This window comes from Vidua chalybeata, chromosome 4 (genome assembly GCF_026979565.1).
Source record: "Vidua chalybeata isolate OUT-0048 chromosome 4, bVidCha1 merged haplotype, whole genome shotgun sequence".
Taxonomy (NCBI): domain Eukaryota; kingdom Metazoa; phylum Chordata; class Aves; order Passeriformes; family Viduidae; genus Vidua; species Vidua chalybeata.
Genome location: NC_071533.1, coordinates 4476512 through 4497906, shown reverse-complemented (window position 1 = coordinate 4497906; position 21395 = coordinate 4476512). Strand labels below are relative to the sequence as shown.

Below are 21395 nucleotides of genomic sequence, written 5' to 3'. Positions count from 1 at the left end.
ATAAGCAGGGCTTCATTTCACAGAGTCAGTGCCACGTTTCTCTTGGATACAGATGCAAAATGGATTTCTATTTCACAGATGCAGAATTTTGTTTGCATGCAGTACCTTGAAATTCTCAAACAAGTTTGAAAATTCAAAGTTCTTATATCTTTAAAGATGGGGTTGAAGAGTCTGGACAAGTGATAAGCTGGAGAAGTTGTCTCAGTTTTTTAGGGCTTTTTTCCAGGGTTGTGGAGTGGTAGTTAATAATAGGGAATGCATTAGTAGTATGTTTGTAGAAATGTGAAGGCTGGTTAAGTTCTGATGTGTCATTAGTACTCCTCTGCAACAGATTGCTGGAAACTAATTAATTAGTATAATAATAGTCAAAGTTTCACCAACGTATTAATTTTCTCTGCCAAGAGAAGGGTATCTGTCGGTCATGTTAAATTACCACATTTGTGCACTGCTAAAACTGCAAGATAGAAGTCAAGATGTCAATATAGACAGCTCCTTTTTTTAAACTTATTTTCTTTTAGCTGCTTTTATTAGCAGAGCATCCAAAATACATAATACTTATCTTTAGGTTGTGTTCCCTATAAGCCAAAAGCTTATAGCAAAGCTGTAGCTGGAGTAATAGAGGGAAACAGTGACAATTCTTAACCTGGACAATAGGCAAGAAGTTAAGCACCCCAGGAGTTTCACCTCCTGCTTATTGTAGACAGCCAAGTAAAATCAGTCTTTTAAAGAAGTCTGCTAAAGAATGCCATCAGGTAGCTTTGTGAATGTTCATGGGACACTTTTCCAGGTTGAGTGGTGATTGATGTGAGGAAAATTCAGGCAGAAAATTGAAATGGGAGACATAGGCTGAATCAAAAGACAGTACAAACTGGCATTTTACTGGTGAAAGAGTTGGATAGTTGGTTAGAGAACTTGGGAACTTCTTGAAAATGAAAATAGGTTATCCTTGATGCCATAAAGAGGAAAGCACTGAGAGGAGTGACATGGCCAAACTCAAAATGTGCAAACTCAACAAAATCGGTCACGACAGTTCTGGGTGGGACACTCAAAAAATAAGAGATAAGACCTGATCTGGTAACCAAGAAGCAAGCTAGTGGGAGCTTACATGTGTGAGATAGGCAGGAAGGACAGAGTGTTACGAATGTTCTGAGGAATAATTTGGCAAGGTTTAGGAAATAGCCTGATTACCTGGGGGCTTGTAGAGGAGTTAGCATGAAAAGATGCCTGGCTTGCAAGTGAAGTGGCAGGAGGTATTGTTCCCAGTGGTCATTTTACATTGTGCACAAAGAATGCCGTGAGAGAAAACATAATAGCCACGTATCTATAAACATGGATACATACTAACATCTACCAAGCAAATAAGTTGAATGCAGAAGCAGCTCATCTGCATGCAGTTACAGTCTGGTTTTGTCTTAATTCAAAATATTGCTTACTCCTAAAGTTGCACATTTGTTTTTGAGACTGTAAACATTGCACGTGATCTTTGGCTAAAAATACGGAGGGTTTTGTGGGATAAAGAACATGAGAATATAAAAACATTTCTGTGGCAGATTTCTAGGAAATGTTACTCTGTTAGTAAAAAAACATCTTTTTATTTGTTTTCTGATAGAATACACTTGAGAATATTTCTGATTGAAAAGAAACATTCTCATGTGACAGTGCAGCAATAGCTACTGAGGAAGTAGTCACATCTTCTCCCTTTGGCCCATTGAAATACTTGCTTCCCTTGTACAAAATACAGCAGTATATTTGCTATCTTCTGATCTGTGACCCCTTCTCTCTACCTGAGTTTCTCACTTACCTGCCTATGCCTCTCTTCCTGTACTCCTCCATTTCTATTTCAAAGCTATTCTAAAGATGAAATGCAAAATCTTGGCCCTAACTGCCATGGGGACATTCTTGTCTTTACAGTCATATCTCCTGTAGTACTGTGAGATTTATTTTCTTGGCATATGAAATGTGGCTGCTGTAGAAATCTTGATCTCAGAGAGGAAGATATTTGGTTTTGTAGCTATAGTTAGTTTGTAGATAAGCTTCTCTTCCATCTTGTGCCACTTCCATGTTGTCCAGCTCTTACAGAAATTAGTATGTTTAAGCAACAGCAGCACTAAGAGATGGAGGAGTTGGTATTCTCTGCCTATGGTACCATTTGGAATTCCCCCAAAGTGCCTTTCCATTTATTCAGGATTTCTGAGGAAAAAAAAAAAAAAATAAGTGCCTTATTGCATGTTTGTAAATAGATTGCTTTGTTAATAAACTTTTGAAAGAAGTATGCATCAGTGATGATCTCGTTTCCAAAATTAGTTCCAAAGCATACAAGAACTTAACTACTGCATGTTTGACAAAATCTAATGCATTCAGCACTATAAAACAAGTAATATAAAACCTAAGTTATTTCTTTATCAAAGAAATAATTATGAAGGATAACTTATCCCTTTTTTTGGTTTGTGGGTTTTGGTTTTTTTTCATAATTTATTGTGTATTTTCGTAGGTTTGGAGATACCACTTTGCAGGAAAACATTAACCAGGAAAACTTAGAACTTCTCAAAGAATATTACAAGTTATTTACAGAAAAAATGCCTCCTGACTGTGAGTACAAAATAATGCGATGTCCAGATGGCTTAGAAAAGCTTTGATGGGTAAAAGGATATAAGACAGTAATATTAACAGAATTCCATAACTTGTTCCATAAATTTGAACATTTTGTATCTGTACACGACCCTGCTGATCTCAAGACTGATTACAGGCCCAGTGCCACAGCAGAAACTACAGAGAAAATGAAACAGAGGAATGATGAACTGAACAGCTATTTAAAGTTATTAAAATAATAAGTTTCTTAATATTTCATGTAGAGGACAGTCTGTACCGACTATATTTGTACAGAAATACTTGGTGGGAAATTTCATCAGCTTCAGTCATACCCTCTGTTCTTATTCTGAAAATGTGTTGAGGTTTGGTGAACCACTGAGAAATCTGCAGATGCAAATACAAGCAATGAGCCACATCATCATTACATGAATAACAAGGTTTCATTAGAATAGGCCCTGTATTCCACTTCTGTAGAAATTCTGTATTATAGACATAAACATTACTATGCTGTTACTCTGATTGCCAAAAGCAAGGACTGAAAAAAAACATTTGCATCAATCTAATCCTGTTAGTTTTAATGCCCAAACTATAGTACCAAATGTTGCAGATTTAACAGCCTGATTTTTAAATATTTTTTTAAGCTTTGATACATCACATGCACATGTTTATCTCTTATACCAGGATGATTTTAATTTGTTAATAATTTTGACAGAAACAAAAGCTCTCTTCCTAAATGGTGGGCAGGATGCCCATCCATCCACCCACAGACCTAGTATTTCTAGGATGTCTACAGAGAAACTCATACAAGTTGGGTGATTAATTTAGGGGAATGTTGCCAAGAAAATATCCTCAAAAAACTAACCTCATCCAGGTTAGGACTAAGGTAGATCTGCTACCTCATGAATGGATTTTATTTTATAAAAGCAAAAATTTGCATGCAGATAGTATTGGCTGCTTTTCATTAACAGATTTTAAACTTATCCTGCCTTCCTGCAGGATTATTAGTGAGCCACACAGTTCCTGGACTTCTTCCAGACTGTGAAGGCTTTTGAGATCTAATCTTGTCTAGTTCATCATGTCTTTTCTGGTTATTATAACTTTCTTGCTTTTTTCTCTACCTCTAAGAACTGAGTGTCTTCTTTATACACTTTTTTATGGAACACAAAGCACCTTTTGATTCCACTGCCCTTCCCAGTAGCTCCCTGCCAGTATATGGAATCACTCTTTTGCCTTGGAGAAGTGTGCCTTTTAAATTAGCCGCCTGGGAAAAAAGTGAAGCTCTCAAACTTTTTCATCTGGGGGAGGACTTTAATCCTTCTCCTGTTCCCCCTGCCTCTGGAAGACAAACCTCCATACAGGGCTGGCAGCAGCCCTGGTGCTGGGGCCAAGTGAGAGGCATTCAATATTGATGGCTCTTTGATGGTTTTGTCCCACCTATCCAGATCATTTCTTGTAGTGCCAAATCTGTACTACAAAATAAATGCAGGACTGTGTTCCCAAAGCTGTTAGTTCCAAACAGTGCTCATAAAGCCCAACAGAATTTGAGGACTCGCAGCCCTATTTGCCAGGCTGTTGCATCCACCCTTGGCAGCCTCCCTGGCCTGCTGCTTCATTCATATATTCCCTTTCAAAGAATTCAATTTTCCACTCCTAGAAAGGTAGTGCCACCTCTGCTGTTAGTTTTCCTCTTGTGTCTGTATTTCTCCTTGCCAATAATATTCTTGCTTGTAACTAAGCACCCACTGACTTTTTATCTTCTTTAAGATGAACATACACTTCGTCATTTGCCCATTTCTTAACCTCTTCAATTCTTTTAGCAGAAACTGAAAGTAAGAGTGTGTTCCCAGAAAGGTTCCAATCAAAAATGCTGACCAAATATAGCTCTGATTGAAGCACCAAAATGGTGCTGCTTTTATAGAAATGCTGTCTACTATAGAAATGCTATCTACTATAGAAATGCTATACACTATAAGGATAGTAAGAGTCCAAAAGGGTTGTTTTTTAGTAGTACATAATTAACTGAAAACAAGGCTGTTTGGTACTTCCAGGTTCCTCCCCCTTATAATCTGAAAGCCTGATTTGGTGGTTTAATGCTTAAACCCAAGAAGTCTAAGCAATTGATCATTTCCAGTGGAGGTGCAACTCATTTGGCAGTGCTATAAATTAGGAGACTCTTGCCGTACCTGTGGTGAAGTCACCCCTCTGAGATGCCACATTTTCTTCTGTGAACCAAAGGAAAGCTGCCTGGAAGCAATAAAATATTTAGTGATACATTTGCATAATCTCAAAGCATCTTTGTCATTGTGTGCTCTGTGTTTTAAGGAAACAGATGCAGCCATAAGGGTAATAGTCTGTCAGAGTGCGATGTGTTTTTAAGTGCTCTGCATTATCTAAATGTACAGTCAGAACTTGTGATACACAGTTAAAACAATACACATTAAAATTACTGCAAAACTAGGTTGGATGTTCATTTTCCTCCCTTTTTCTTTCTGTTTTTATTGTTTGTTTGTGGGTTTTTTTAGACAGCACAGTATGAGTGAAGCAACTTCGTTTTTTTTTAATATATTTTAATTACTTCTTACTATGAATCATGGATAAAGGAAACTACAGAATTTATTAGATGTAAAAGGTAAAAGCCTGTTGATAAGAGGGATCGTTCCAACTTGGATCACGTTAGAAGAATGGATATTGACCTTCATTAATACTTCCCTCATTTTTATTCTTTCAATTGAGTATAAGCCTTTGGGCTTGGGTTTGGGGTCTGGGTGTGGGGTTTTTTCCCCCTCACTGGATGGACAATTTACTTTCTCTGCTTGAAGAAACTGTATCCATTGATCAATTTAGTTTCACTTTGCTTCACTTGATTCTGAGCCCTTTTGGTGGTAACTATAATTAAAATTCTTTTTACTTTGCCACCATGAGAAGAAATAATTTCAGAAAACAGATTCTGCTTGTTTTTATTAATTTTCAAAACGAGTGAAGATAAATGTAACATTAGAAAAAAACCCTCCTCTATTTACATATGAAACAGAGGGGGGAATTAAATTGCCTACTCTTTAATTTTTGCTTGAGATGCAGGATAAATTAAACTTCAGCTTAAACGCCATACCCAGAATAAGCAGGTAAAATTTTGGATTTTAAGTAAACTTGAAATTATTTTCTACTTCAAAATAAAGCCCCACTTAATTTCAGGAGAAATATCCTGTGTTACTTTTTAGAGGGGATACTTAGTGCTGTTTAACCCTTATGTTACATTATATAAAAATCTAAGCCACATTTCAAAACAATAATTAGATGATTCAATTTGAAAACAAACCCAAAATTTTTTACTTTAAAATAAAAAAAAAAATCATCCTATCAAAGCAGGTTGTAATACACTGTTGTTTTTTTTTTTTTCTGATTTCTATTGAATGTCTGTAATAGGTGATGAACAGAACTACAGCAGAAATCTGATTTTGTTTTTCACCATCCATTTATAAGATAAAGGTTGAAGATACTTTAAATTTCCACATGAAGGCCAAAGCAATACTCAGAAAGACATAAAGTTTGCTTATTCCTTAAATATTTAGCTGATTATTTTATTTTCATCCTGTGTTCCAAGAAAAGGCTGTAAATAATAGACCTGTTCTTTACCATGAGCATTCTTTAGTCAGGACAACCATATCACTAACCTTATCAAAATGAGCAATTTTATTATCCTTTTTTCCCAGGTTTACCACATTTTCAAGAACAAAATGATTTAAAGGGATTGCTGGAAAGTCTTCATCAAAATATACAGGCTAAAAAGAGAAAGAATGTAGAAATCATGTGGCTGGCTGCAACGGTAAGCTCTCTTGTTTCAAAGAAATTGATGAACTAATGATGAGCTCATTTTCATAAGCTTGCTGATATTGTAAGTGCAATGGATTTTAAGGATATGATTGGAGAACTCACTGGTTAAAGGAGGCAGATGTGCTGTAATAGTTTTTAACATACTCATTCTTATAGTCACTCATTCCACTCATAAATTTATCTCTTCTTCCTCCACCTAAAGAGCAGACAATTTTTTTTTTACATTTTAAACTGGTAGAACCTGCTAGAATTTGAGCAATTTGTTTAATATCCATTCTTTGATAGTATAAAATTACTCAAAATAGTTTCTTTTTTTTTTTTAGTGTCCTTGAGGTATGACTGCTTGCTTTGGCTTTTATTTTTGCTATTGCTGCATTCAACTTTTGATTTTATGTAATTGAATTAATTTCACAAATAACTGTCACAAAAGACATGCAAAGGACAGACAATCAGACATAGGGAGAACACAAAGAAAATGGTTTATTTAACAGTGATTAATATTTACTCTACTTTTTCCCAATTCTGTGGGGTTTGCACGTTCATATTAAAAAAATAAAAAGTCCAGGAAAACAACTCTTAGATGTTTATAAAGAGCTCAAGCTTTTCAGGACTGTGAAATTCAGCCACATAGTTGTCTTATATTTAGAAAAGTACCCTTGGTATCTCTGCCCCCTTATACCAGCAGGGAGTTTTGGCATCTACTGAAAGTGAAGCAATGCTTTGTGTTTTGGGAGATTCTCAAATGTATATATCCTTCAAGGCAAATAAATATTTGATATAAAAATATTAATAACATTTTCCATGACTTTTTATTAACACCAGGGAAAATACAGTCTTAACTGTATCTTTGTATTAATAACACTGCTGTAACTTTCATATTAGTAATAACATTTTGCCACGTGGTTAAGAAATATTATCACATGCTATTGCAGTATAAATCCTTTGTAAGGAAAAATGTAAGTTTTTCTTGAAGTACCAGTCTTGCAATTACTATGAAACACTGCTTTTAAAAAAGTAAAAGATACAGTATAAAATTAGTTACAAAAGAATATGCTAAATCTTTGGGTATAAGAAGTTGTATTTTACCATCAATTCTGGGTTCCCTGAAAATAATTTCATGGGTAAAAAGCATTCTTTGGACATACAAAGTGTTTCAGGTTTTTCTTTCACTGAATTCTATTTCTTTTTAGGTTCCCTTACTTTAACTTTCTGAAATGTGTATTTCTGGTTCCAGTGATATACACACTGTTATACTGTATTCCATTTATTTCTTGAAAAAGATGTAAGAATAAAACTTTTTCAGTGCAGTAGCTGTGCAATATCACTTTTTTTATTGCATGTGGACTGTAAGAATAAATTTAATAGAAGTTGTCTAATTCCTCTCCTCCTATGTCTCCCTACATCAGAGCCCATCTCTCATACAGAATAATTACTTGAGATTTGTTTTACTTTATTTTTTAATGATTTTTAAAATATTTTAAATTTTTTTTTAGGACTCATTCTTGTCAAATAGCCCCATGAATCATGGACTTCCAAAGATACTACTGCAAAGAGAATTAATCTCTTCAATGAAACAGTTAACTTCTTTCACACCATTATTTAAGAAAATTATCCTATAGTACTTGTTTTAAATCCCAGTGCAACTGTTCAAATTTTTAAACAGATTTAACTTTTAAAATTTTAAATTATAGGATGGAACTCATAGGTTCTCCTTCACTATCCTGTACCACTTTGGGTTCTAAGTAAGATTCCCTTAATTGTTTCCCTAAATTAAACTTTTGAGATTGCCCTCACCATGGTATCACAAAGAACTTAAAGACTCTTAAGTATTTTCTGATTTTAATAGAATTTAATAGTATTTATTGATTTTGATAGAATTTCTGAGAATGCAATTAGCAGATGAAGAAACACTTGCTGAATTGACATTGTGGAGATCATGTTCCAGTTTATCCTGCGAGCTCTCTCATAATAGCCAATGTGGGAAGTTCCTTTTTGTTCCTTTTTGTGTGTGTGATTACTGCTGTAGTTTATTGCCTTGCCCTATTCTCAGGACAAATTATATCTGGGGAAAGGCACACTTTGGGTGCAGCAGATCTCCTTCAAATTTTTTTTTCTAGTGAAATATTGCTTGAAACCAAAGTTTAAACTAATGAAGTGGTACAACCAGAGATTGATTCTTAAGGGGAGAAGTCATCCTCCAAATTGTCATGTTTCCTTTATGGGTTATAACTTTTTCAAAGTATAAGTGAAAGTAGACAATCCATGGCAGTCATTTGTGTTAACCTTTATTAAATGTGAGTCATACATTGAACAGTTTACCTTTTGAAAATAAGAACTATTTCAGTTCAGATGTGTCTGACTCCATACCTTCACAAGAAGTTAGTCTGCTGCATTCATGTTTGTGAGTTAAGACTTATCAAGGTTTTTCTTTATTCATTAGGTATTCAGGCAATTAAGTTTTCATTGAACGGGGTGGTTGGTAGTTTAGGTGAGGAAAAAGAATTGTTTCTTTTATAGTTATAAAAAAAAATTCTTTTATAGTTATAAAAATCTTATTTCAAGTTCAGGAATTGTATGCACCAGCACTAACTTTTAATAGGTGTTTTCTTCTTGAGAAATGCAGCAGCTCTCTGGGTACACTTTCTTGGCTTGCAGAGTTGTAGTGGCTGCACAGCCTGCCTGGTGGAGAAGTGTTGTGAATGCAGGCGAACCCGGTGGGAAGAAATGCTGATGTCTGACTCCAGCTCAGAAGGCTGAAGGATTTCTCTATTATAACTATACTATAATACATTAATATACTATTTAAAGGAGATACTAAAACTACATACATACTTTTTGTAACTACCATATCTGACTCACAATTTGTGACCCTCTCATGAGAGTCCAGACACAGGTGGGTTGGATTGGCCATCAGGCTCAAACAATCCTCACCAGAATCCAATCAAGCAATCACCCCAGGTAAACAATTCTCCAAACACATTCCACATGGGAAAAACAAGGAGCAGAAATAGAAATTGTTTTCTCTTTCTTCCTCTCTGTGCTGCTGTATGAAAAAATCCTGAGAGAGAGAAGAACGTGCCTGCCGCAGAGAAGGGCTAACCTGCGTGGCCTAACCTGTGTTTCAGATTTGCCGGAAGCTGAACGGAGTGCGCTTCACCTGCTGCAAAAGTGCCAAAGACAGGACATCCATGTCGGTGACGCTGGAGCAGTGCTCCATCCTGAGGGACGAGCACCAGCTGCACAAAGACTTCTTCATTCGGGCGCTGGATTGCATGAGGAGGTAGGTGGGGCTCCGTGCACTTTGAGCTAGGCTAGGAGCGGCAGCACAGAGGGTCTAAGGCTGGTCCTAAATGCCCAGTAGAGCCCAAGCCTGGCTGAGCAGCAGCCCAGCTGCTGGTAAGTCACCTCTGGAGTGCAGGGTCTTTGCAGCTGCGTGTTTTATCAGTAATTAACAGTTTCTGCGATAGATAACGTGAAACCTTGCAATGGTCAGCTCACTGACTGTAGAATCTGAGCAGCAGTCTGAACAGCAGTTGCTTTAAAAAAAAGTTATATTTCAGTTTTGAGTGTATTTTTAAAAACATTTGCACAGTCATTAAATAATTTTTTCAACATTTACACAAATACTGAGAAAGCAAAAAAAAACATCTGTTACGGATGGCAATTCTTACTAGTCTGTGTTATTGAAAAGAAACATCAAGTAGGTTTGGACTGGTGGTGTTTGCCATTAATATCTGATAAAATTTTACTGTGCTTTAAAAGAAGTTGATTAAAACATGTTTTATTCTAAATTGCAACTATGCAGAAATTGAGGTTGATGTTATCAGGAATGTGTGATTAAAAGATGTAAAGATTTCTCATTACCTGAGTCTTTGATGAATAAAAAACCTTATTGAGCAAACAAGATTTGATCATAAAATTAATCCAGATGCTAGATTATCTAAAGAAACTTTCATCATTGGTTTTAATGACCTTAATCATATAGTTTTAATCCTATCATAACAGTTTTAATCATATTGTCTATAGGAGTTTTAAAACGTGTATCCCCAACACTAGAATAACATATAACAAAGGTCACTGCAAAATTAATAGAAAATATTTTGGTCAGCCTGCAAAGAAATAACTGAATCGTATCTTGAACTTTTATGAAACACAAATTGTTTGTATGGTGGATTTGTAAAGGCCAAATAAGTGAACAATCATGTTTACAGTCTGTAATGGGTAATTCTGGAGCTTCACATTTATTATTGCCAAAACAGGTGTTTAATGTGTAGATTAATACTGTAGGTTTACCCACATAAACCCTTTGTCCTTTGACAAAGATAGCTGTTCTAAAGAAAAAAAGGTAATTTTATAAAGAGTAAATGAGCTGAGATGGTTTAGTTCACAAGGTGCTGCTAATGCAGTGAGATGTGGTGTGTTGAACTGAGCTGTATCATTTTGGATTTATTGTCCCTTGCATAAATCCCTCAGTCTCTGTTGTAATTCAGTGAGTGAATGAGTTTTTTTTGCAGTCTTTCATAGCTACATGTTTTATCATTAATGGATTCTGAGTTTTCTGTGTTAAATTTCATTTGTTGGCATTTCAAATGCTTTTTTTTTTTTTCTGTTTTGTCTCCAATAAATATAAAAGTGTGTAAGCTACAGTAAGTTACCAGACACAGGAAAACTAATTACATAAAATCACCATAATGTTAGAATAGCATTGAATAGAGTAGTATTGATTGGAAAATTTTCACAGACATAAATATAATTTTAAAAAACCCTGCACTTGTTAGTAAAAGAAAATCTAGTAGGTTTTTTGTAGATCAAAATATAAATGATTTTGAGTGGGTTTATGTCATGTGGCTGATTTGAAATTTGAGAAAATTAATACATTAGTTATATTTGCAGGTAACAGTAATTTGAAGTCACAAAAGAATGGTGTAAAGACAAAAAATCTGAATAATACTTAAGGATTAAACAAGCAAATGGGTATATGAGGTTGAAGCACCATTACAAAAATGTAAAATCTATCAGTCATACTGTAGTTTCAAACAGAGAAAAGCTTTATCCTCCTCGTACCTTGTTTGTGAATTTCAGAATTGAACTAAAGTAGGTGAAGGATGTGTTGGATAGGAGGTGATGACTTTGACTTGGGTGATAGGATTGTCTGAGGATTAAAGCAAAGGCTTTGCAAGTAGTGGCAGTAGAATACAAAATAATTTGCACCATCAGGATAATAAAGAAAGAAATAAATCTTCTAACTATGCTAGGTGCTAACACTGTTCACGTAACTAGAGGTTTAAAAATAATTTTTTTTAAAAAGCAGCTAAATTACTAATTTTCCCTCACAAATTACTCTTTTCCCCTCCTGAGTTGGTCAGTGAAAGCTCAAAAATTCAGAACAGAAGAGTAAAAATGTCAAATATTTGAGAGTTTAGCTCTTCACCCCACAGTGGTCCCATTGAGGGTTGGCCTGGCAGTTTAAGATATGTCTTTGGGTGTGGGGGGGTTTGTATCTTTGCTGCTATTTTCCAAAACAGGTTTATGCAGATACAAACTCAGCAGGGACTGCTGCTCACTCCCCTGGGCTGGAGAGGTTCTGGAGCAGTGTTGGAAGGGACACAGCGCTGCTGCCTGGGTGGCCTGGCAGGGATCCTCCAGCTGGGCACTGCTCCTGTCTGCAGATGGAGAAAGGAGCATCCCAGAGAAAGGGAAGGAAAGAGCAGATAGGCAGAGGAGAGGAGAAAAAAACACCCCTTGATTTCCACAGGTGTTTTAGCTAAATGTCCTATGTAATGCATTTCACGTGGGGGAAGTTTGGCAACTGTGTTGTTGATGTTTGTGTGAATGAGGTCAACAGAGTTTTTTTGTAGCCGTTGTGGCACTTGTCCTTTTGTGGTTTCTTTTTTATTTGGTTACTTTTGCAGATCTGAAAGAAAATGCTGTGCATTTCTAATATTTTCATTACGTACTTTTAGAAGCTTTTAGAATGATTTTCACATCTAAAAGAACCTATTTTCTTTCAAGGGCAGAGAGAGAAAAACTATTTGCCATTTAATTTGCAATATTAGCAGTTTTTTCCCCAATGAATCTTCTCTAGATCACTTTATTAAACTTTGTCAATCAAATCCCTTTGTGCTGATTGCCACAAATTGCTTTTAAGCCTTTCAAAAGAACAAGTAGACATGAAAAATTCAATTTTAACATCCAGAATCCTAACAGTTTGGATTGACCTTTGAAAGGCTTCTTTTAAGAGTTAACAGTAGGAGATAAAGACTACTGTGAAACTAAGTGAGCTGTAGAAGTAAATGGTGATTCAAAAGCAGACTTTATTGGAAATGCCATCATTTTGAGATATGAAAATTATAAAGGTGCCTGTGTAGCTGTAAGACTTTGTCTGCCAGTGCTGACACAGCTTTTGCTGTTGGAAAAGGGAAGCATGTGCTTACAGGTTCATGCTTTCTTGCCACCAGAAGCTTGGAGATGCTGGACTTCTGTGTGCTGCTGATTTTCAGCTTCTTCAAGGTCCCCAGAATTTTGAGCAATCCAGAAGTGATTCCCAAAGTTTCAGCATATTTGCTTTGGTGTACATTGCATGACCCTGTTTTGGAAAACAATGCCTGTAGCTGTTTTTTTAGACTTAGTTTGTAAGTGGAATTGTTGTCTTTTAGTGATAAACTATACAATGCTTATTGCTTCTTTATAAAAAAAGGCTGTATGAGAATCCTTCTATTAGTTCTTCCTTTCACTTATGAAAAATGTGGTGAATGAAGCAATGACAGGAATGCACGCTTTATCATTTACAATATGTAATGGATGGCTTTGTCCTCAGTCATAATTCTGGCCATTATGATGCTGCAATTGATGTGTACCTGAAGCAGCCATTCTATAAATAATTCCACATATTATAATTTCCTTGACACAGGTTTGTGACTTCCATTGATCTTAGTGACTTGCATAGTGCAGAATGAGGAAAATCAATATATCATCCCCTCTGTATCAAGTGCTTGTAATCCACATCATATTAAAATACTGTTTATAATATCTCTGCCACTTCCAAGTCGCTTTTTACAGGCATCAATATTCTTATTTTTTCCTTCACCCATACATGAATGTTTCCTATCATTCAGTGTTAACTCTATTCCAAGAGACAGAGAGACACAAAACTGATTTACCTGAGTTCACTGCAGTATCTGTCACATGATTCTAATTTTTTTTTTCTTTTTTGTCTTTAGACCTGTCTTTTTTTTGTCTTTAGAGCTGTTAAGGGAGAATGGACCCTGATGGGCAGCGCATAATGAAGCAGCTCTGTAAAAAAAATTTTTTTTTTCCTTTTTTAAAGTTTATTTCTTTTCTGAATCTATTTAGCTTTATTGTTTCAGTGACAGGATCCATTTTGGAGGCTGTGGGTAGTGAATAACTTCAGAATCTCCTGCATGTTTCCAATAAAGCCTCAAGGTAGTAACAAACAAAGGAAATGATAAATTCACCGTCTGTGGTGAATCCTCCATGCTGTCATTAGCAGGGCACAACACCTGTCACGTATTTCTGACATTGAGTACAAAATTTGACTCAATGTGGGACACACTGTTTCCACTTGAAATGGTTAAGGATATTTCAGAGTATTTTAGATAAACTGCATATCAAAAACCTCAGTGAAGCAAAAGTTCAAAGAATGAATGATCTGAACAACAAGTATTGGGCTTTTGATGAGCCAGTTATGAAGAAAATATCTCATTTTTTAAAGAGCTGTTTGAGGACAGCTTTGCTTAAAAATGAGTGAGTTGAGGAGGAGGAATAGCTGTAATAGCTCTTTAATCAGGGTCTTCCAAGTGTTCTTGGTGTTGAGGTGGACCTTGGCCAGGGAAGAGCCTGTACTAAACTGTAATTGCCACATCGACTAGGAAGGAGCAAAGGGACAGGATTAGAGACAGGAATGATCCATGTGCAAATCTCTCTGTGCCTTTCACCCATCTCCCAGCTTTCACCCTGCCCCTGTGTGCTTGTGGCAAGAGATGCAGCACGTGAGGAGTTGCACAGAAGAGGAGGCACAAGTTCTCCTCTAACCTTTTTCCCAGCCCACCTGACCTTCTCCACCTTTTCTTTTTTCATTTAAAAGTATAAGCACAGTGCAAACAAAACTTTAAAAAGGTGAGCCTGACTTCCAATATAGATTTTCACATCATTCTGTGGCTCTTTAGAAACTTAACATCTCTATTTTGAGGTGGAAACTGTAGATGATTTGCATCACCTGATGTACTGATAGGAACCTGGACATTAAGTAACAGTAAGGTCCAGTTTTGGAGCATTGAACCACCATCCATTTTGTTTTCTAAAGCTAAATTACTGGTTTGAGGTTTTTTAATAGCTACAGTGTGCAGAGGAAAAGGAAACAAAATGGACAGAGATGGCCACAATATGTAATGAGAGTCAATGCCATTGGACACTTTGCTGGAGCCTTTTAGAATTAAGGTCTATTTCTGACCATCCTTCTGGAAGGAGGAGGAGGATTATAGACAATCATTGTGGGCAAAATATCAAACAGTAGTTGAAAAGGCTTTTGTATTAGAAAAATCTAAGCTTTTCTAATATAATTTCTGAATTTCACAGAATTGAACTTTATAATGTATCTTTAAAGCAAGTCTCAGGTTTTAAAGACTTGCACCGAGGGGAAAAAAATAAAAGAAAGGTAACCCATGCACATTTTATTTGCACTCTGGAAGGTCCTGAGGTTCAGACTTCTACATGGACAAACTAAATAAGTATAATTGGCAGTGGTTTTGTAATATAGCCTCACACTATATGAATCAGTTTTGTCTGGTTCACTGGGATCAGATGTTTGAGTTCATGTTTTGCACGTGAATCTTCTCTAGCTGACTGCAGAAGTTTCATTCTCCTGGACCTCATTTCTCCAAATTCTTCCTAAGTGCTGTTTCCAGACTTCTTTCTGATCAACACCCTAGTCAGAGTCCCAAGAACTCTCTCATATGATCTTTTTCATCTTCCTCTTTTTTACTACACTTTTCCTTGACTATTTCCCTCCTTTCTCCTCTGTGACATGTATGGCTGCCTCTTTCTTCTCAGAGATTGGACTCTGGCCTCAGTCACAGCACAGAGAGAACAGCAGAGCTAGTCCCCTGCCTCATGGTTTTGGCTTCATGTTATAGTAGTCATCCTCTGCCAGGGAAAAGAACAGTGAGGAAAAGCCTTGTCCAGCTCCTTGACCTGGCAGATGTTGAATCCTCAAAGTATGTACCTGCTGAATTTTAACAAGGCTGTGTTAGGAAGAGATTTGAGAGTCTTGCAGGAGCATGCTCTTTTGATAGTTGCATCTCTCACATCTTTATTATCTTGGTGCAGAATATCAAATCCTGTTCTTCAACATGGGGGTACTAATAATTCTCTCAAAAACATAAGGGGGGGGGGAAAAGCTGTATTTTTTTCTTTAAATGACGTTGTAAGTTTGAATTTTCCCATTCAAAATGAACTAACAGTTGTGAGTAGGCTCTAAATGGAAAGCATTATGTAGCTTAATTATAATTACCTTTCCCCTGGAACCTGTAATAATATTCTTGGACCAATCACTTGGGAGGAAGGGGCATTCAAGGGAAAACAATGAAAACATTTGCCACTTTTTGCAAAGAATATTTAGAGAAGTGACTCAGTCTGCATCAATGTAGTAGGCAGTAAGCAAGAATTCTGAAATAATGCTTAGTTTTTCTATCAGTGCATGAGGGGAAGGTAGAGCCAGTAGAAATCTGTATTGCCTCTAAATTTTGACACCAGTGTTTGGGGAGTCAGTCCTTGAAATGCACCTGCTCCTTCTTCAGTGACTACTTAGGGAAGGTGAGCTCTTCAAGAGGACTAAGAACTTGACAGTAAATTTTATATAATAGGAAAACATACTAATATATCAATTGCAGTATACTTTTATTGTATATTAAAAGAAGTTCCTTCTCAATTGAAAATGTTAGGCAACATTTAGGTTTCAGCTTTGTGACAGGAAACGACCCTTGAATCCCTGTGATCTTTTTGCTGAAGGGCCCCTTTTCCCTTTGGCTTCAGGCTGTGTGTGCCAGAGTTCTCCAAAGAAGAACTGAATTCATGGTATTCCAATCAAATCTTGCCCTACTCTGAGTTGTTCTGTTCTGATTTGAAGTTTTTATTTCTTACTGAGATATTGATGAGGCAAACAATCTGTTAAGTAGCCCAAAGTTGTATTTGTCATATCTTGATCCAAATGAGAGTACAGAGAACTGAGCTTTGTCTTTGCTCTCTGTGAATATTTTAATTATTCAGTATAGACAGTGAGAAATGTATGGAATTAATTACCATGTGCACTCTACAGTCACTTAGTTTTTAAAACCAGTCCAATGAAAAAACCTTACTCGATAAATCTGCTTTCCCATTTAGTGCCACAGTCTGTGTTTGGATGCTTAATACTGCAGAAGTTAATTTAAACACTGCATTTGATTAATTACAGAATTAAAAAAAAAAAAAAAGGAAAAGGAAAATGCTTCCTAAAAACCTCTTCTAATGGAAAGCGTTTCTGTCACTTTTGCCATACATATATTTCAGGCCCATAGTTCTGGAGTTCACCTGTCATGGTTAGACAAATCTAGCATGCAAGTAGTTAGATTATTGTAAAATATTGTTTGGTGTTCACTTTTGAGATTCTTCTAGTTGTTTATGGAAAACTTCATTATTTTTCTCATTCATTTACTGCTTTATTGCTTATTTAGAGCTTCCATGAAAGACTAGGTCTTAGCAGAAATCAAAGACCAGATGTATTATAATCACCAGACTGAGTAATACCATGTTTCTTCCTATTATATTTCACTTTAATTAAGATTTCCTGGAAGAGTGTGTGGGAAAAGTCCTGTATGCATGTTTATTTTCTGTTGAAAATCCAAGTCCTACAGCTGAATTACCATGGCTTTGGCCATGTTCAGCTAAATCTCAAGAGTAACACTGCCAAGTCCAAAATTTAGATAAGAAAGAAGCAGGAAATGAGAGTAAGAGGGCAGGAGTAGCATACAATAGCTAGTTAAAGCTATCATACAGGCAATCTCTTCAAGAAGTTATTGGCCTCTAAAACAGTGTTCTTCTCAGGGTAATATAACTTGGACAGGGAGGGCTCATAAATTCCTGACTGCAGTCCCAGCAACCTCCAGACTGTCCAGAGGTTGGAGGGGGCACAGAAAGGAGAAGCAACCATCTGCACATCCAAAAAAGGTGGTTTTGCAATAGAAGATTCTGCATTCCTTCAGGAGAAAGATGATGGAGTGTCAGGCTGCTGCAGCCTGAATTGCTGCTAGTAAAGTCCAGGGTAAAGAAGCAGAAAGGGCCTTTGCATGGAATCCACAGATGTTTTATTCAGCCGCGCGGTGAGATGTTCAGAGTCAAAAGCAAACACACATGGAGGGTCCAGGGTACTCTCTCCTGAAGGGCTGGGGGTCACCCTGGTCTGGGGCAGTACAAAGATAAAGGCCAATCAGAGAATAGGGCTGGAGTGGCTCAGGGACATGGGAACAGACATAGGAACAGGGGAAGGAGCCAGTGGGGCTTTTTAACAGCTTTTTGAAGGAAGCTTCCTGTGTCACCCCAACCCAGGGGATGCCCTCCAGGTCTCCACATCAGGCTACAGCTCTGGCTGGCTTATGTAGGAAGCAGGTAACAGACACTTCTAGGTTTATCTTTGCTCTCATTTTAGACTCCCTTGATCCCTTCATAAACTTAGTTTCTTTTTGTAGGAATGCTCCCTGCTTGGATAATCATATTTTCTTGTCCAGCACCCTGGTTTCAGTTTTCTTTTGTAAGTTCCATCCTTTAGGATGCTGTGCTGCCTCAGGGCCAGCCACCATCTCTGGGGACTGGCCTGGTGCTTATTATGTGTATGACATGAGAGAATCCAGCATTCAATCTCCATATTCTCTTTTTCCACTTACCATTATTATTATTCATTCATAAGGCGACCTGGCACATTCTGTTATACGATCGTGCTTTCAAATAATTTGAGTCCTATTCAACCTCAGACACTGGATCTGAAGTTTTCTATCTCAGATTCTTTAGGGAAAGAATTTAAAATCATATTGGATATGAAAATAGAAGGAGAGATGTAATTGTGTGTCACTGTCACCCCCCATATTTTATAACCATCATTCGAGGAACTGTCTTCGATGTATGGGGGTTTTCTCCCTTCAGTCTGCTGCTGTTTTCTTTTTCCAATGAGCATTTCCCTGTTTCTTACTCTCTTGCAGTAACATCTTGGTGTATGGTATTTTTATAGAAACTTTTTTGACAGTGGCCTTTCTCAGCTCAGCTGAGGGAGTTAGTTTTAGTAGTAGTTTCTACTTGTTGCTTTCTGTGGCAGCTCTGGTTTGGTGAGTGACGTTTCGTAAGTGTGTCCTTATTGTTACAGCAGACACTGGTGACCTTTCACTGGAATGGCTGGCAGCAAAAAGTTCTGTCTCAGTGTTTACCTGCAGTACAAGTCCTGGTAGCTGTTTGCAGTGGAGTGACCAGAGGAGTTTCCATTTGGATTATTATGTACCTATTATGTATTTCCTACTTTTGTGATGTTATCTGCAGTCAGCTGGAACTACACCCAGTAATGGAGCCAGCAGCATTGTATTGCTATCCCATTCTCTAGATCATCCAGAGATAAATTTGGGAGATAATTTTGGGAACTTGCATTCTTAATAGCAGAAGTCTCTACTATAATTTGTATGAATAGGAAGCAAGTGTTTATAAGGAAGTTAATGCAAAGGAAATGTTGGAGTCGTCCCAAAGTGCACAGCCACCTCCACAGTTGACTCCTAATACTAGAACAGTTAAAATAGTTTCTGCAGCCCTGGGACTTAGTGGTGCTGCAGTTGTACTGTGGTCCTAAACATACCCCTAATACCAAAATCACTGGGCACTGCTTTGGCTGTGCTGTTCCTGTGCCCTGGCCCAGGTTTACTTCCCTGCCAGCTTGTCTCCTCTCCCCAGCCTGGACGTTGCCATGTGTGTATTGTCTTCCAGCAGTGGGAGAAAAGCACCTGGCTTTTCTCCTCTGTTGGAGATGCTCCTAATGCCCGGGATGGTGCCAGAGCAAGTTTCTACCTCTGCAGAGTCTTGTGATTCCAGGCAAGCTTAGCCAAGATTTAAAGTCCCTTAGACCAAGGAGATCAGAGCATGGGAAGAGAATCACTGTTCCCTCTCTCTTCTTTTCATTCCAAGGGATGAAATACTTTGGTATACAAACCAGTCTCCTTGTTAGGTTACCTGTTACTGAGGCAGACAATGCCTCTGTGTGTGGTACTCAGGAGCTTCACTTATTATTCTGTGAAATTATTGTGTAGTACATGTATAAGAAATCTTCCTTTGCTGCCCCTCTCATTCATCATATGGGTTTCTTGACATATCATCAGCTTTAATTTCATGCTACAGCCTCCCCTCGACTGCACATTTCTTTACACTTGTGAGAACATTGTAATGTTTGAGGCTTCTTATACCACATTTCAATTTAGCTGAACTCTGTCCCTGTGCCCAAAGAGGGAATGCAGAGATTTCTGTTCCTTCCCCTCACACCAAGAGCTAGCATGTACCCTTTGCTTTGAGAGAAAGACAGGCTAAAAAGACATCAGCTAATTATTACCAGCAATAGATCAGTGAGATACACCTGGCTTTAAAAAATATATATATATTCTCTTCAGCCCCACTACAGTCAGCATTTTTTCAGATTTGAGGAACTTGTTTAGATTACTAAAACATTGAAAAGACTAAGGTGTAATCTGATCACACAGTAATGTATTTTATAAAGCCCTGTTGTAGGACCATCTGGTTAATAGTTTGCATCCTAGGTGAACTGACAAGTCTGATGAAAATATGTAATTCCTGTCAAAATAATGTTGGGTTTTATATTTGTTTTGCAAAAATAATTCCAAAGTTGGTGATTCTTAATTTAAATCCCTTTACAAGTCTTTCATAACTGTTGACAGCAGAGCATCTACAGAATACAAAGTAATCAGCACAGAAAGGTTTGCAACTTCCAGCAAACTGCCTTGTGGTGGTGTGGTAGGTAGAATATGTGAGGGTCCAGAGCAGTTTGTTGTGGAATGTTTTTGGTTTTGTTTCTTTTGGGTTTTAGCTTATGTAGTTTAACCAAGACTGGCATGGTCTCTCTTCTAAGTTTATTTTTGCTAAATGTCTGTTACATTGAAATCCTCGGGAAAGCAAGTAAAAATGGCTAAACTGGTGCTGTGGCAGAGGCATTATTGGCTGGTTTTGAAGTGATCACAGTAGCATCAGGCAGAGGCAAACAGCTACAACAATATCTTATTCTCAAAGATCCATTAAATAATTCTGAAAATCCACAAGAGACTGCTTTGATAATACTGGTTATAACTGGTTCCAATATTTATTCCATTTGCACTTTTTAAAGTCAAATGTTTTTTTTTACTTAAAAAGCTTATAATTGACAAGCAAGGGGTGAAAGAAAGAAATGCACTTGTATCTCTTTCAATTTTAAAGTGGGAGAAAGCTAGTTTAGAGGTGCCACGTCCCATATGACATCATAGTCCTTCCTTTGTTCAAAATTAGAATCTACTTTTTCTTTAAAAGGGCCTCTTCTCAGAAGCTGTTTTGCTTTAAATAAGAGTCCTGTTGCTGTACTTGAATGTGCAATAGCAAAGCTTGTAAATAATGTTCATTATCTTGCTGACATTCACTATTCTGCATAATACTAATTCTCTTTTCACACTCCTTTTTGATACTTGGGTTCATGCAGCAACACTGGCTGCACAGTTCAGGGCTCACTGCCTTCTGAACATTGCTGGTGTGTAATGAGTGCTGATGGATAGTCTTACCTCAACATCATCCTGAATAAAGTCCTCTCTTGCTTTCCTGCTGCATGGTCGCCTCAGGGAGAAGGCTGCTCCCTATGTCACCTTTCTCTGTGAAAATTTGCTACCACTGTGGTATTACCAGCAAATTTGTAGACAATC

General features: G+C 37.2%; 1 protein-coding gene across 1 annotated transcript in view; it reads left to right on the top strand.

Moving 5' to 3' along the window:
* Positions 1 to 21395, top strand: part of INPP4B (inositol polyphosphate-4-phosphatase type II B) — a 257500-nt gene that overhangs the window by 220428 nt on the left and 15677 nt on the right. The window contains 3 exon segments of the mRNA XM_053940443.1: positions 2492 to 2589; positions 6300 to 6412; positions 9546 to 9700. Of these exon segments, the coding sequence (XP_053796418.1) occupies positions 2492 to 2589; positions 6300 to 6412; positions 9546 to 9700 (366 nt within the window).